At 53.6% G+C, this 14522-nt stretch overlaps 5 protein-coding genes; 3 read left to right on the top strand and 2 right to left on the bottom strand.

Moving 5' to 3' along the window:
* Positions 1–1119: 1119 nt before the first annotated feature.
* RCC_04813 (uncharacterized protein) lies at positions 1120–3672 on the top strand (the record flags this gene model as incomplete). The annotated part of the gene is made up of 1 exon (XM_023770090.1): positions 1120–3672. One exon carries the CDS (start codon positions 1120–1122, stop codon positions 3670–3672), a length of 2553 nt encoding a protein of 850 aa, XP_023625858.1.
* A 486-nt stretch (positions 3673–4158) lies between these two features.
* RCC_04812 (related to malate dehydrogenase) lies at positions 4159–4953 on the bottom strand (the record flags this gene model as incomplete). XM_023770089.1 has 2 exons in its annotated part: positions 4159–4727; positions 4779–4953. The coding sequence occupies 2 exons, from the start codon at positions 4951–4953 to the stop codon at positions 4159–4161; spliced, it is 744 nt and encodes a 247-aa protein (XP_023625857.1).
* Positions 4954–6043: 1090 nt separating this feature from the next.
* RCC_04811 (related to TGF beta receptor associated protein 1) lies at positions 6044–9517 on the bottom strand (the record flags this gene model as incomplete). Its single annotated transcript, XM_023770088.1, has 1 exon — positions 6044–9517. The coding sequence occupies one exon, from the start codon at positions 9515–9517 to the stop codon at positions 6044–6046; it is 3474 nt and encodes a 1157-aa protein (XP_023625856.1).
* A 353-nt stretch (positions 9518–9870) lies between these two features.
* Positions 9871–12084, top strand: RCC_04810 (related to COY1 CASP Of Yeast; the record flags this gene model as incomplete). Its single annotated transcript, XM_023770087.1, has 1 exon — positions 9871–12084. One exon carries the CDS (start codon positions 9871–9873, stop codon positions 12082–12084), a length of 2214 nt encoding a protein of 737 aa, XP_023625855.1.
* A 342-nt stretch (positions 12085–12426) lies between these two features.
* Positions 12427–14079, top strand: RCC_04809 (related to tRNA-dihydrouridine synthase; the record flags this gene model as incomplete). The annotated part of the gene is made up of 1 exon (XM_023770086.1): positions 12427–14079. The coding sequence occupies one exon, from the start codon at positions 12427–12429 to the stop codon at positions 14077–14079; it is 1653 nt and encodes a 550-aa protein (XP_023625854.1).
* Positions 14080–14522: the final 443 nt, after the last annotated feature.

Here is a 14522-nt window from a genome sequence, read left to right as displayed (position 1 = left end):
TCTCGGTGACTTGCGAGTCGTGGTCGCTGGATCGCTGACAGGATGATGTATAAAAATGTCCAGCGGTAGAGTGTGACCTGTCGACTTGAAGATGTCGGAGCGAGGTTTGAAGAAGAAAGTGGTTGAGGAAGCGCTACCTTAGTAGGCTGGCGTGAGGACCCGCGAAGAGGTCCAAGCGCACGAACACCTAGTTAAAGGAGAGTGATGACCAGGAGCAAGCCAAATCCACCAAAAAGAGCTGCCTGCACGAGGCGGATTCAAACTCGAGTCTTCCATCCGCGGACGAGCTACACGAGACAAGTCTTCGACTTGTTTGCGCACGATCCTGAGACAGGTGTCACCCAATCGTTGCTCTCGCCGACCCTCACTTGGCGACAAAGTCCTGCTCGGCGCTAACAGAAGCGGCGCGGCACCGTCGCAAGTTGAGCGACGTGATCAGACGGTAATGATTGAAGTGTTGCGGAGGAGAGGCGGAACAGTTACATATACAGTAGGYGGACTGATCCCCGAATCTTCTTGTCCATCTAGATCTCCATCTCCCGAGCATGATAAACGATCGTTCCCATGGGTGAGTGCTTCACGTGCTTGGTCGGCGTATGTTTCTATATATACTTCCATTTGTATAAAACGCCAACACGTGCCGTGGCGCGTGAGCACAATTCATATACTTCCTCCAAGTCTCCAGGCTCGTGCAACTCGGTTCCGCGAGCTAGAACTTGTGAGTTTGTGAATTTGTGATATGCCTTTAGTTAAGCGGAGTTACTCCGTGCTATACAACTGCAGCTTGTCGATGATAGGCTGTCGTTGTTTCACGGGCGTGTCTAAGACCCTTTGACGATCAACACCCCTCTTCACATGGCAACCTGGAACTGGCACTTCTGACACTCCGGCATTGCTTCACCGACTTCTCATTTTCTCTTCTCTCTACAATCACCATTCTTCTGCAGCGTCGTGGTCGTTGTCGGCCATACTGTGATCGAGCAGGACGCGGATCCCGGTAGCAACACCCCGGTCGGGTAGCGTAACGGCCGCGATCTCACCTCTGAAGAATCATAAAAYGACAGGTACGTGATAGCGGAGGCTGCAGCGGTTGTGACTCGTGCGGCCGATCAAGACACGATGAACAGTCTGTACCGGCAGACTTTATTGCTAACACAATCGCAGTTGGCTCGCAACCCGCTGCCCACGTTGATGGAGTCGGAGGATTGGGAACATCCGCCAACGCCTCCGCCCAAGGACGCCCGCTACGCAGCTGCAGTCGACATTGCTGCAATGGATGGCGATGCTGGTTCGGCTCCAGCCAGTGGTTCGAAGAGAAAGCGTGCCGCGCACGACTTCGACGAGACCGTCTACGAACGACGCAATGGCCAACTAGAAGCCGTCAACGGGGACCAAGATCTGCCGACCGCGCAGAAACGTCCTCGCTCACATGCCGGCCGCCGTAACAGCAACTACTCCGACGACGAATTCGCGCCAGCCCAGCGTTTCGAAGGTGGTAGCCTGCGCCGCAAGAGAGCGTTTGGCAATCTCAGTAACCTGAACCTGCGTCATGCTGCTGCCAGTGCATTCCGTGACGAGAGTCCGACACGAGAATCTCGCTTTCAGGAAGGGAGCCTCAATGACAGACCTAGCCAGCAGCCGCCCAGCGTGTTCACCCGTATCAATCGCACCGACTCCGGTAATCTACAGCAGGTGGATACCCTCATGAACGATTACCACGAGGATATGGTGGCGCCCAAAGATTCGAGTGATGCATACGTCCAAGCCACGATCGAGTACGAAAAGGCTAGCATGCCAGCACGCGTGGCCGAAATCACAGATGAGAGGAAGAAAGAGGCGAGCAAGCATGGAATGTTCAAATTCGGCAAATCCTTCACCAACACGTTCCATCCTGTGCAGCTGTGGAACAGGATGTGGAGCGAGAGCAAGGAAGAGTTGATGGTCAGGAACAGGCTCGAGGCAGAGCGCAAGGCACGGGAAAAGGCGGAGATACAAGCAAGATACGACCAGATGAAGAGAGACGGTCTCTTCAACACACAGCATGTGCCCTTCGCCGGCAGAGGCAGAGCAGGCACCCCACCGGCTCAGGATTCTGTCATGGCCGATGATGTTTCCGAGGTCGGCAATCACCAACGCATCGATTCGTTTGAGCTACCGCGCTCACAGAGCAGCGACACTCGTGATGCTCGTGAAGATCCCGAAGCAGCAGTGCCTACAACAGCCACCAAGGGCCGATTTTCACGCTTGCACTTCAAGACGCCRTCAATCTCCAACTTGCGGGACACTTTCAGGAGCGTTCGCAGCGTCCGCTCCCACTCAGCTTTGAGTGGAGCCATCGATAGGGACTCATCCGCCTCCGGCTCTGTGTCTCCTGCCAAGGCCGACCTTTCTACGCTTAAGAAATCGATTTCCAGATATGACTTGAAGAAGGAGAGGCGTCTTTCGAATCGTGTGAGTGATCTTGAATCGAAGCTGAACAAGGCACGCATGGAGCTCAAAAATGCCCTTGATGATGCAAGCCCTATGCCAAGACTCGGCGGCAAGTATGAGAGATTCACGCCCATTGGCACGACGAAGAGATCCAGATTTGTTCCGGGCGCCTTGGCCACTTTGCCTAGTGAGCGGCTGCTGTTCCCAGAAATGTCTACTTTGCAAGCCAGCAGCGAGGAGCAGGGCAGGGACCTTGCCATTGAGGCCCGGCCAAGAAATACTTTGGCACTCAACAGTGGTATGGACATGAGCGAGGCTTTCGAGAATGTCTATGATGGGGATAAGCAGGATGGGAGGACTGTGCCAGTCCGAAATAAGAAGGAGCTGACCGAAGCTGCAATCGAAGTTCCCCAACCGGGCGAGGTGGCCACCCAAGATATCGAAGTTGAAGTTGAGACTGTGACAGTCACTTCCAACCCTCACAATGAGGCAACTATTGCCAATCAACCGGCAACCGCTGCCCTCAACGATAAGTTGAGCGCTCTCGAGGCCTCGTACAAGGCCAGTAAGCCTGGAAGGTCGAAGAAACGCCGATCTGGGGCCGCCGATGAAAAATCATACCGTCCGGATGCTGACGAGGAAGAGACATCGGAAGAGGATCTGGTTCCTCAGAAGAAGCGCAAATCGGATGGGAAGTCCGCAGGCGCCGGCAAGAAGAAGCTGCCAGGCAGTAAGTCCGGGAAGAAAACTGGCATCCCAGCCCCTGTTGCCGATGCAAAGGGCAAGAAAGGAAGAAAGACCTCCAAGGCTGCCGACAAATTCTTCACAAATGGAGGCCTGATCACCGATGATGGCGACAGTCACGACGAGCTCGCGTCCGCCGCACCCGCTGGCGCCGATTCCGATGTACCATCTCTGGAGCCGGTGTACGAGGAGGAAGAAGAGACTACGACTGTGCCGCTCAAGGACGAGCCCAGCAAACCAACTGCCAAGTCTACGCCCGCACGCTACGCAACTGATACGGCTCGACCACACTCGAGCAGCCCGCACAAGACACGTAGCGATTCTTTGCTACCTCCGGTAGTTGGTGCGGTTGTGCGGTCGTCAGCCCGGAGTCCGCCTCCCAAGGGCCGTCGGGTGGAGTCAGCAGATGCCCCCGTCAGCGCCGTGCCCGGCGAGAATGGTGTCCCGAGCATGCCCGTTGGTGACAATACGTGGACTTGGCCCGCGGATGTCTTTTAGGAGGTTGATGATTTGCCAAGACGTATTTGGGCACCTTGATTCACATAATGGATCGCTTTGAATGGACTGCACGCGGGAGGCAAGGAGTTTACCATTGGTCATGGTTTGACGAGAACTGTAAAGCATACTCTAAATTCACGGATAATGATTACATGTTGCATAGCGACGGGGGTCACATTGGGTTGGTAGTGGGACCTGTGTAATGAAATATACTCGACCATTGAAACGCTGATCGTAAATGACTCCCTGCAGATGCACCCTGCCGCCATACTCTTGGTATTGATCAACGTGTTGGAGCATTCGCGTGCGCTTGATGGATTTTGATACTGTTCTACTCGTAATCGTCGATCGTATTCTGCGCATCATCAAAATGTGGTATCTCTAAAACCCCTCAAGACATCCGCATGAGAACGCCACTAAAATGCCGCTAATATCGCCGTCACAGATAATGAACTCCAGAAAATCATATACATTGCATCCACCTTCTCAAGCGTAGAACCAGTATTCTGCGCTGTACTCAATCTCGAACGCGGCTTTCTGACCCGTACACGTGGCAGGCGGTTGACCACCAGCAGTGTTGATCCGGTAGATTTCCTTGAAGACACAGCCTTCAGAGTTCTTCGATTGTAGCTTCAACCAGGGCACAGCGCCGTAGCCTTTGCCGTTTTGTCCTTTGGCGGCGTCTGTGGGAGCAGCAGTGGCGTTGACTTTCTTGAAGCCGCCGGCGCTGTATTTTCCAACAGCAGTGTTGAGGTCGAAGTATGCGGTTGTCAGGTCGGAGAAGTAGTGGTGGCCTGAGAGATCCTTGTAGGCTGCTGTGCTCTCAATGGTTACGTCTGGTGTGGGGAGTTCGAGAGCAATGTTGGGGACTTTGTTAAGGAGCATGGGGCTGTTTGCTGATAGGCATGTTGCGTTCCATAGAGAAGCCACGGCACCAATAGCAGCTGGGACGGCCGTGCTGTTGCTTAGGTCGCAAGTGTAGTTTTGTGTGCCACGTCCTACTGCAACATGGTAGAGTGAAAGGCCAGCGGCTGGAGGCGGAAGTGGCTTCGGTGCTGTGAGATCTTAGAATTGTAGGTCTTGATCATCATGTCGAAGTTGCATACCTGCTGGCATTTGGACGGCTGCGACGTTACATGAAGGAGCAATGTTTTGATGTCCATACTGAGGGGCTTTGTTCACGCCCCATGCATTGTGGTCGGACCAGTGTTCCTTTCTGTGTGGCACTGCTGCCACAGCTGCCGATAGGGCTAGCAATAGACTCGTCCTGGAGAACAACATGGCGGTGATGTTCGTTTGTGGTGGTAAGGCGCTGTTTGATGTCTGGCTCGTCGAAGTTTCGAAGTCGATGAGGTCTTGCTGTAGGTCGCAGGGATTGTGAAAAGGTTATCGTGAGGCAAGGACAGTATGCTCTTCATTTGAAAACGGGCAACTTGGATGTATTTCTATATACATGGCCGGGGTTTGTGCCACGCGACGAACGGCCGTGTGGGTCTGTAGGCGCCCGATGAAAATAGATCTATTTGCATGCAAATTAGCCCTCTTTCGATCGCCATTCGGCAGAGACCGTAAGATAGGGCCCTGGACTTTTTAGAACCGCAGACAAGTCAACAAGCCTGCCTCTTACAAGCTCTAGTGAGATCGTTGGTGAGGATTAGAAGGCTTAGTCTGTTTTGCGATATGTACTCATTCTCTCGTCACCCATTGCCTCCTTTTTCGCGGACTTGAAAGCAAACATCGCTCAAGAGGTCACAGCAACTCCGCAAATGCACATTTAGGCGCAGATGTCGTCTATGCGGGCAGGCTATTGTTGGCAAAATTAACTACACTGAGCTCCACTGGCAACAAAGGAAGACTCCAGGCCAATCGAATGCTCCCAGCGCCTACGGCAGACAAGAGGCTGGCTTGCCCCGCTTCTGCTGATTTGACGCCTCCATCTGCTCGCGTTTCAGTCGGCCACACTGCCGTGGCCATCTTGCCAAACGGCCCGCTACATCCTTGACGATGTGAGACTAACGTACAATGCGACTCGAGACGCGCGCTCAATCGCTGCAGAAAATGAGAGTGGGTACTTGCCAGCCTGCCTTCAGCTTCGACATGGAGGCGCCGGGCACCTGCGGTGGCGTACGCGAGGCCGCTCGGTGCATTCCAAAATGAAGCCCCTCTGCGTTGCACAAAGCGCTTCCGGATCGCGCGGCCAGAGTGAGGCCTTGTCGGAGTTGAATGCGATGTTGTGGAGCGGATATAACGGATGTAAGCTCTGGACATGAGCGCCTCGCCTGTTGATTTTCGAACAATGGGATCATGACCAGGACCCCCAACGACAACCCGTCGCTAGCATTCTTCCGCCCATATGCGGCATCGTGTCTTATCAAACGTCCAACGCTGATGAGGTCACTATCGTCGGGCCAAAGGACTCGCACTTTTCGGCAAAGTCCACGTTGCCCTTGAGGTTTTGTGCAGAGCAAAGCGCTTTCACGACAACAGTCTCGTTTCTTTCCCTGACCAGCAATCTGAGGGCCTTGATGAGGAAACCACTGACAAGCTCTACCGACCAGTCGTCTGGTATAAGCTGCAAGACCTTTTCTACGTCAAACCAGCCACCAAATCTCTCCAAAAGCTCCGCACTCCTCTCGATTCTCTCTCCAACATCGTCGATGTTGAAAAACTCATTGAGAAGGTGCTCGAAAAGGACKGCTTGCTCGTCTTTTTCTGGCAACTCTGTCTGAGGTTCCGAATTTGATGTGGGGTGAAATATGCTCGATCCTCCGAGTAGACAGTATCGTATGGCTGTGTCGTAGTCGCCCAGTCCATGCGTCAACAAACGAAGCGCTTCCGGGTGCCTTCCCTCTCGTCCGTTGAGAATGATCATCTCTGGGACTAGCTCCTGACTGTACGGTGCTAGCCGCTCGCGAAGCGTAGCGACATCATATTGTGATGCGGCACCATGTGAACCTCCTATGAGCTGCAGGAGGCGGTTTCGATTATGCCACCATGCGGCATCCACAGCGTTATCGGAGATGAACTGTCGATATGTCGGTTTGGGTGGTCGCAGGGCGCGATACGTTTCGTAGGACTCCAACAGCGTCGTCTGAGCGCTGGAGTCAGGGTTGGACAGCTCTGCAAGGACCGTGTCCAAGTAGAACGAAATCAGGTCGTTGACGTATTGGACATGATTCTTTCCAAATACGAGGTGCTCCAGATAGTCTTTTACGGCTCCGGGCGCTTTCGCTTTCAGTATTGCCACAGCTTCGGKCGGTTGAAATTTGACTCGACTTGTGTCGTCTGCAAACACTTGGACGCCAAGTATGGGATTGCGATTGGCAAGCCACGCTCCATACTCCTGCACAAGGCCTTGATCGCGAATTTTCGACAAGTATTTCCGTATGACTTGCTCGCCATCGACAATCTCACCACCAACATCTTCCTCGCCTTCCATGACACGTCTCCATGTAGCCAATACCTTTGGTGCAAGTTTCCGACTTTGGTATAGCCGGCTGAGCAAGTAGAGTCGACGAAATTGTTCAAAAAGCTCAACGGCCCGATCGAAGCAATCTACGCCTTTGTCGACGACTTCGTTGATATCTGCTCTCACGCTACCAGCCACCGCTGGCCCGCGCGCCGAACTCTGGTCGAGGAAGAGCAACAGATGGAGCAACGCCGCATCTACTGTCTGGAATACAGGAGTCTCGTCGGCCACGCTACCAAAGCCTTTCTTTTGTCGCCATAGTGTAAGGTAGCGTTTCAGCACACCGAGCAGGTTGTCTGCGTAAGGTCCTGTGGGATCGCGAACGATCTTGGCCACATCCACGCTCTGGCGTAGATGCTCAACAGTGTCGCGTATGCCTTGTGGCATCCATACGCCCTCGCTTCCCTCTTTGATCTCGCCATCGAAAGGGGGGACAACAGTCAGTATGATTCGCGGATCTATATCGCCAGATATCAAAGCATCTTCTGCACGACGCTTGTCGTGCTCGTATGCGATCACACCGCGAGCAGTCTGCAGAACCAGATTGCCAAATAGGAGTACTGCAGCCTTTTGTCGGACATAGGTGAGGGTAAGGAACTCTAGCTCATTGCGAGGATCCTGCCCGCGAATACTGTTGACAACACGCTGTACTAGCGGGACGTCAATTTCAAGATTCTTGTCATTACTCCATTGCATGGCTGTGCTCAATTGCGCGTCCAGTCGTGCGATTAGTGGCGTTCGTACCACCCAGCTAACTCGATCGCGGGAATAAAGAAGGATGTTGGTGTGCGCCTGGCCGAAGCGTGCGGCGAGGGCGTCTTCTTCTTGGTTGCGTTTGGTCTCTGCATCAGAGACAGTCGTATCCGGCGATTGATGGGTCAGCATCAGGCGTCGCATGCGTAGACTAGTAGTTATTCCCCTGGCGGAAAGGTCGGCTGGGGTTACGGCGCTTCGCAGCCCAAATGAGCTCAAGCTTTTATCCGGTCCTACATCTGAGCTTCCTGTGACCGTATCGAGGATCAACCACTCCTTGCTCCTCTGTGCTTCAGAAGGGTCATCAGCATTCCATGTCTGGAATTCAATGCAGCGTTGTAGGCCATCGTCGGAGTTGCGCTGAACAATGGCCAGAACATATTCCTCTTCTGATGATCCATCCATGGCAGCATCCGGCGAAACACTATTTGACCGGTCGAGAATGACACAATGAGGGTAGCTGGCGAATTCGATCGTCCCACGAACCACATCTCCGTCCAGGTTGACGAACATGCCGACCCCTGGTTCATCCTCCGTCGTTCCGGTGGTAAGCAGGAACTCATTAGGTGTCGGCGATAGAATGTTGGGCAGGAGAGCTGACCCTCGGGCCTCTGTTGCCTGAGACTGAGATTCGATTGCCGCTGGCGCCGCAGCTTCGTCCACAGCTTGCGGCGCAGGGCTTTCTTCGCGACTTGATGTCCCTAGTGGCGAGTCTGACTGTCGCGACGATCGTCTCGCCGGCCATGGAGACCTGTTCTCCGGCCTCAATCGCTCCGCTGTCCGAGCTTGGTTGCTCAGTGCTTGACTTCCAAGACTGATGTTCCTCTGGTGACCTCGCAGCGATCTCACTGGACTATGCGACGAGAAGCTCCTGGATGGCCCTCTAGTCGATGTCGGGAGAGGAGCAATTGCTTCCGGTGGAGGGCGTGGCTCACTATATGAGGATATAGGGAACAGGTCGTTTTTCCTTTGGTTCATCACGTCCAGCAATGCGTACGTCGTAGCGTCCGCAACGCAGGCGAGATCTCCTCGTCGCTCTACCCTAGAGACCGCGCCCAGCTCAATGTCCCGAATCTTACGCGGTGCGGCTTCGTCGCCAATCATGATCAAACGCAGTCTCTGCCGCAGACAGATGATGACCACCGTACCCTGGCTACTCTGCTGATCTTCCACATCATTACGATCCAACCCGCCCACCCATGAACAGCCCGGTTGTTGAATCCTGCCTTCGTATGCCGGGCTCAGCTCCGGAAGAGTGTAAAAGGTGAGGGTGCTGTTGCACACCACGCATGCCTTGCTTGCATTGGGCAGCAGCAAGATTTGTTTGACACCTTCGTCGGCACCCTCCTGTTTCGTGCGATACGTGGGTTTGATTGTGGTTGCGAAGATGTAGCTCGGCATACCACTCTCGTCTGATGGGTCCGGTGGGATGGAGACATAGTGTAGCACTTCACCAGATGAGGTGCCAATGTAGAGGTTGCCATTCCACGCGTCAACACATGTAATGTGTGCACGTGTGCCATTCTCGTCGGTGGAGAGCGGAACATCGCGAATCAGCTCGCGCAGTGAGTAGCTGCCGGGAGAGCCATCGACCGTGATCGAGGTGAGCGCCGGAGACTCCATTGTGGCCGGTGCATCATGACATTGTTCCTGATATGGGCTAATCCATTCAATCTTCACAAGTCTTCCATGTCCCTGTATGCCATGTGATAGGGATGCGTGTAGCATCGAGTGGGAGTGGGGTCCAAAGGCAGTCTCACATGCAAGCGGAGACAGCTCCGACCTATAGAGCTTCTACGCAATCACCCCCGAGCTCCGCCGCGTCCACTTCCATCGATACTTCCGACCAGGACAAGGCATTGACAGACCACGCTGCAGTAAAGTGGCGACGACATCTGATTCGATTCGAACGAACAGAAGCACAGTTTCGGCTAGAGTTCAATCTACCTATTCAGTAATGCCACGGTGACCACATCATGGCCGACACGATTGATGATCAGAGCAAAGGCGGCGCAGATGGGACCGAAAATGAAACTTCGGGAACTGCGTCTGCTGCTGCCAGTAATGACAACAAGTTCCAGCAGGCTGTGGCAGCATGGCGTTCGCTCGATCTGACAACGCTCGTAAAGGCCCTCGATTCGACCGCGGAGGAAATGGTCACCCAGCAAAAAGAGTCGCTGGTGCAGCGTAAAGAGTTGGCGGCAAAGACCAAGGACTTTCGAAAGATGGACGATACGGCCAAGCTGGCTGAGATGAAGGACCTGTTGAAAGCCTATCAGAGTTACATCGACGTGGTCACGACCCATAACAAAGCAGTCTCATCCGCCTTCATGCAGGCATACTCTCCTCTTTCAGAAGCACCGGATCCTTACCCTCTATTGGAGGCCAGCATTGATTCCTTGATCACAGCGGATGAGGTGGTGCCGAGGTTGGAGAGTGAAAACGTACAGCTGCACAAACAAGTTTCGAAGCTCAACGGCCAGCTTGAGGAGCGTGAAAAACAATTGGAGACCGAGCGGAACAAACGTCAGTCCTTTGAAGGGTCACAGGATTCGCGGGTGAAGGAAGTGGAGGAGAGCTGGTCGAAGGTATTGCAGGAGAAGGAGGAGAATTGGACAAGCAGGGAGCAATCCCTGGAAGAAAAGGTTCAGAACCAGGAGAGGTTGCTAAAAGAGTTAAAAGCCAACTATGAGGTTTCACAGAGACTGGAAAAGTCAGGCGAGGACCAAGGCCTTGGAGAGCGCAGCAATGCGGCTGCCGCCGAATTGGAGATTGTCACATCGGAACTGGAGAAGACGTCCATCAGACTGTCGGATATGGAGGCGAGAAATGAACAGCTGAGGCTTGAGCTTGCCCAGACCGCTACGCAGTCCAACAGCTMAGGACGGAACACTTCTGTGGAAGATGATCCAGCTTTCTTGCGACTGCGATCCGAGAATTCGTCACTTCTCCGCCGCTTGGACACTGCCCGGCTCGACAGAGATGCGGACAGGACCACTCTCGAGAACAGACTGCGAAGCGTGGAGAGAGAGCTAACCACCCTCAAAACCGACCGTGATGCTCTGCAGACAAAGGTTTCTAAGTGGTCTGATTATGATGAAGTCAAGCGCGAGTTGGAAATGATTCGTGCTATCGAATTCTCCGGCGGTGATGATCTGGATGATAGTGAAGACATTTCGCACGCTTCCAATGGCGCAACTCAAGGGGGCGAGAGCCTGGAACAACTCCTCGTTGCCAGAAACAAGAAATTGAGCAATGAGCTTACCGAGCTGCGAGTGTCGAATCAAGATCTACAGCGAAGATTTGAAGATTTGCAAGAAGATCTCTCCACAGCCAACATGGATCTCGAGAAATCTCGAAAACTCAATGCAACGTTGGAGAACGATCTGCAGAAGACACAGCAGGAGGCTAGCAATGCTTTTGAGACGATGAGTGTTGCGGGAACATATACGTCTCGATACCCCAAGTCCTCCTACGGCAGTAGGAGAGGCGGAGGAGGAACCTCGCCGACATCTTCTATTATCGGCGGCTTCGAAGGCGCCGGTTCCTCCTCCCCCCGCACGCTGGATGCCCTCCGTGCCGGAGAAGCTGGTGCGGGAGGCGGCATCCTTCCAATGGTCACTGCGCAGCGCGATCGATTCAAAAAGAAGATGGGCGAGTTGGAGACTGAGCTGCAGAAGCAGTACGCCTTGGTATCCAGCTTGCGATCTGAAGTCGCAAGCTTGCAGAAGGATAATCTCAATCTCTATGAGAAGACGAGATATGTCTCCTCTTATAATCGTGTGCAACCCACAAGCTCCGGCGCAGCCTATGGAGGCAATCCGAATCCTTCGGCTGTGCAAATTGGGGGTGGAGGTGACTTGGATGGGAGATATAAATCTGCATACGAGCAAAACCTTTCTCCCTTTGCGGCGTTTAGAGGCAGGGAGAGCGCGCGGGTGCTGAAGAGAATGAGTTTGCCAGAAAAGGCCGTGTGGAGAGTGTTGAAAGTGGTGTTGGCTACGAGGTGGAGTCGGAACCTCTTTGCAACATATCTCTGCGCGCTACATATTTTCGTGCTAATGGTTCTTTTTGGGCATAACGATGTTACGGCTGGGCCGAGCATGCCTATGGCAGGCGTTCTTGGAGGTGACTCGCCACGAGGAGCTGAATACTTACCAGAGGGATTTGAAAGTGGTGGAAAGTCTTAGCATTCAAATAAATGATGATCCGATGAGTGACCTCTGAGAATATTTCATAGTCATCCCAGCACATTTCTCATTTCTGTGATGTGACAAAATCCGTGCTGTTGAGCTGAGGTTGCCCGGTCTAGCTGTCCGGAGACCCTCTTTGCCTATGTCCGCTACCAAATTTTTATCTCCAGGTGAATGACTTCACTTCAACACCAGCGCTTTCGGATTCCACATCCCTACATGAACCCATTCGGACCAAGCGCATGGCGGAATATTACTTCACTGACTAAAGGTGACATATGCCGTTCTCTATTTAACCCCACACCGACCATCAGGATTTGTGCACGTCAGCATACCGCCATGGCTCCCGTACAGCAAAAACTGCATGGCCGAGCATTCTACGAGAGCATCGGCTCGCCCAAGTATGTTGTGGCACCCATGGTCGATCAATCCGAGTTTGCATGGCGTCTCTTGACGCGCTCGTTCCTCCCGCCGGACCTACGCAGCTCTGTGCTTGCCTATTCGCCGATGCTGCATGCGAAACTGTTCACCGACTCGCCCAAATATCGCGCAACGCACTTTGAACCGCTGCAACCGCCCCTCGTTCTTGCGGCACCCGGTGATGGCGCGCAGCAGGCAACAATGGGCGCTGAGGATGCATATCTCGATGGCAATCCTGCCATCGATCGACCCTTGTTCGTGCAATTTTGTGCCAACGAGCCGGAGGTGCTCCTCCAAGCGGCCAAAATTGTTCAGCCTTACTGTGATGCCGTGGATTTGAATCTGGGCTGTCCACAGGGCATTGCGAAGAGGGGCCACTACGGAGCATTTCTGCAGGAAGATTGGGACACCATTTTCAAGTTGATCAACACACTGCACAATGGGCTGGACATTCCAGTGACTGCAAAGATGAGAGTTTTGGAGACAAAGGAGAAGACTTTAGAGTACGCAAAGATGATTCTAAGTGCGGGAGCAAGCATCATCACAGTACACGGACGACAGCGGGAGCAGAAGGGGCACAACACTGGCTTGGCTGATTGGAGCATACTTCGGTACCTGCGTGAGCAGCTACCCCCTGCGACGGTCATGTTTGCCAACGGTAACATTCTTCAGTACGATGATCTCCAGAAATGTCTGGACGCTACAGGTGCAGACGCGGTGATGAGTGCCGAAGGCAATCTCTATGATCCGTCCATATTTGCGGCCGGACCACCCATCGGCGAGGAAGGGCGGGAGTACTGGCGAGGTCGGGATGGTAAGGGCGGTTATCGTGCAGATGCCGTCCTGAGGCGATACCTGGACATAATATACACCCACGTTCTGCGGAAAGCCCCGCCAAGCAGAGAGCCGCTATTCGTATTGTCCGACCCTCGACCAGAGGAGTCTCAAGCACAGACGGGAGAGAAGCGTAGCTTAGAGAGCACAGAAGGTCCGCCGCCCACCAAAAAGCAAAAAATCGAGGAGGGTAAAAAGAATAGAAAAGGCGCAAAGCAGGAGAAATGCACCAACCCTAACCTTACGGCGATGCAGCCGCATTGCTTTCACATTCTCCGATCTCTAGTCGGGAGCCACCACGAGGTTCGAGACACACTGGCTCGATGCCGCCCAGGAGATCTCGATGCATACGAGAACGTGCTGAAATTGACCGAAGAGGCGGTCCGAGAAGGACTTCTGGCGTATGAGAAGGATCCGGCCCAATTTGAGTATCCGGATGTTCAAGATGGAGAGGATGCCTCAGACCCGGAGCTCTCCAGTACCGAGGCGGTTCGTCGGTGTAAACGACCTTTCTGGATTTGCCAGGCTCATGTGCGGCCACTGCCAAAAGAAGCATACGAAAAGGGCTCACTGAGACTCAGTAAGAAAGAGTTGGCAAAGCTCAAGGCCGAGCAAGAGGAGAAAGAAAAGGCCGGAATGCCTGCTGAGGGCAAAGTAGATGTCATTCAGCCCGAGGCCGCCCTCAATGAGGATCCGAAGCCGGTTGAAGTGCCAAGGGATGGTGTAGTCTGTGGGTGAATACCTCAATCATCCATGTCTAACCGTGCTCTCAACGCGATGAAGCCACGCTGATGAGGGAGCGTCCGATTGTTTTGCACCCTGAATACTGCAATGACGCAGGTGCGGCAGTACGCACTTCGGACTCAGTAGCGGTCTACACTGGCTGCTACTTGTCGTTGAACTCCATCTATGGTACCGCCATGTAACGCGAGCACAACGCGCTGGCCTGATCAGAACATACTCTGTCGGCGCCATCTGGCACAGCTTGAGAATACGGAGTAGCCGAGTCCCTGTAAGATAGCCGATCTTTCTCTGCTGACAAGGGATGTGCCCTCTCTTACTCCTTTCTCCCTTCTCGTCTCTTAACCAAAAGGCCATATTCTTCTTTTGCGCGTGCCTCGCTCTCGAAGTTTCATGCCTGGGATCCTGAAATTTTCGATGCTACCTCGCGAACACGAACT

Source organism: Ramularia collo-cygni (assembly GCF_900074925.1).
Source record: "Ramularia collo-cygni strain URUG2 genome assembly, contig: RCC_scaffold06, whole genome shotgun sequence".
Taxonomy (NCBI): domain Eukaryota; kingdom Fungi; phylum Ascomycota; class Dothideomycetes; order Mycosphaerellales; family Mycosphaerellaceae; genus Ramularia; species Ramularia collo-cygni.
Note: the sequence above shows the minus strand (reverse complement) of the source record. Positions and strands in the feature narration are given on the sequence as shown.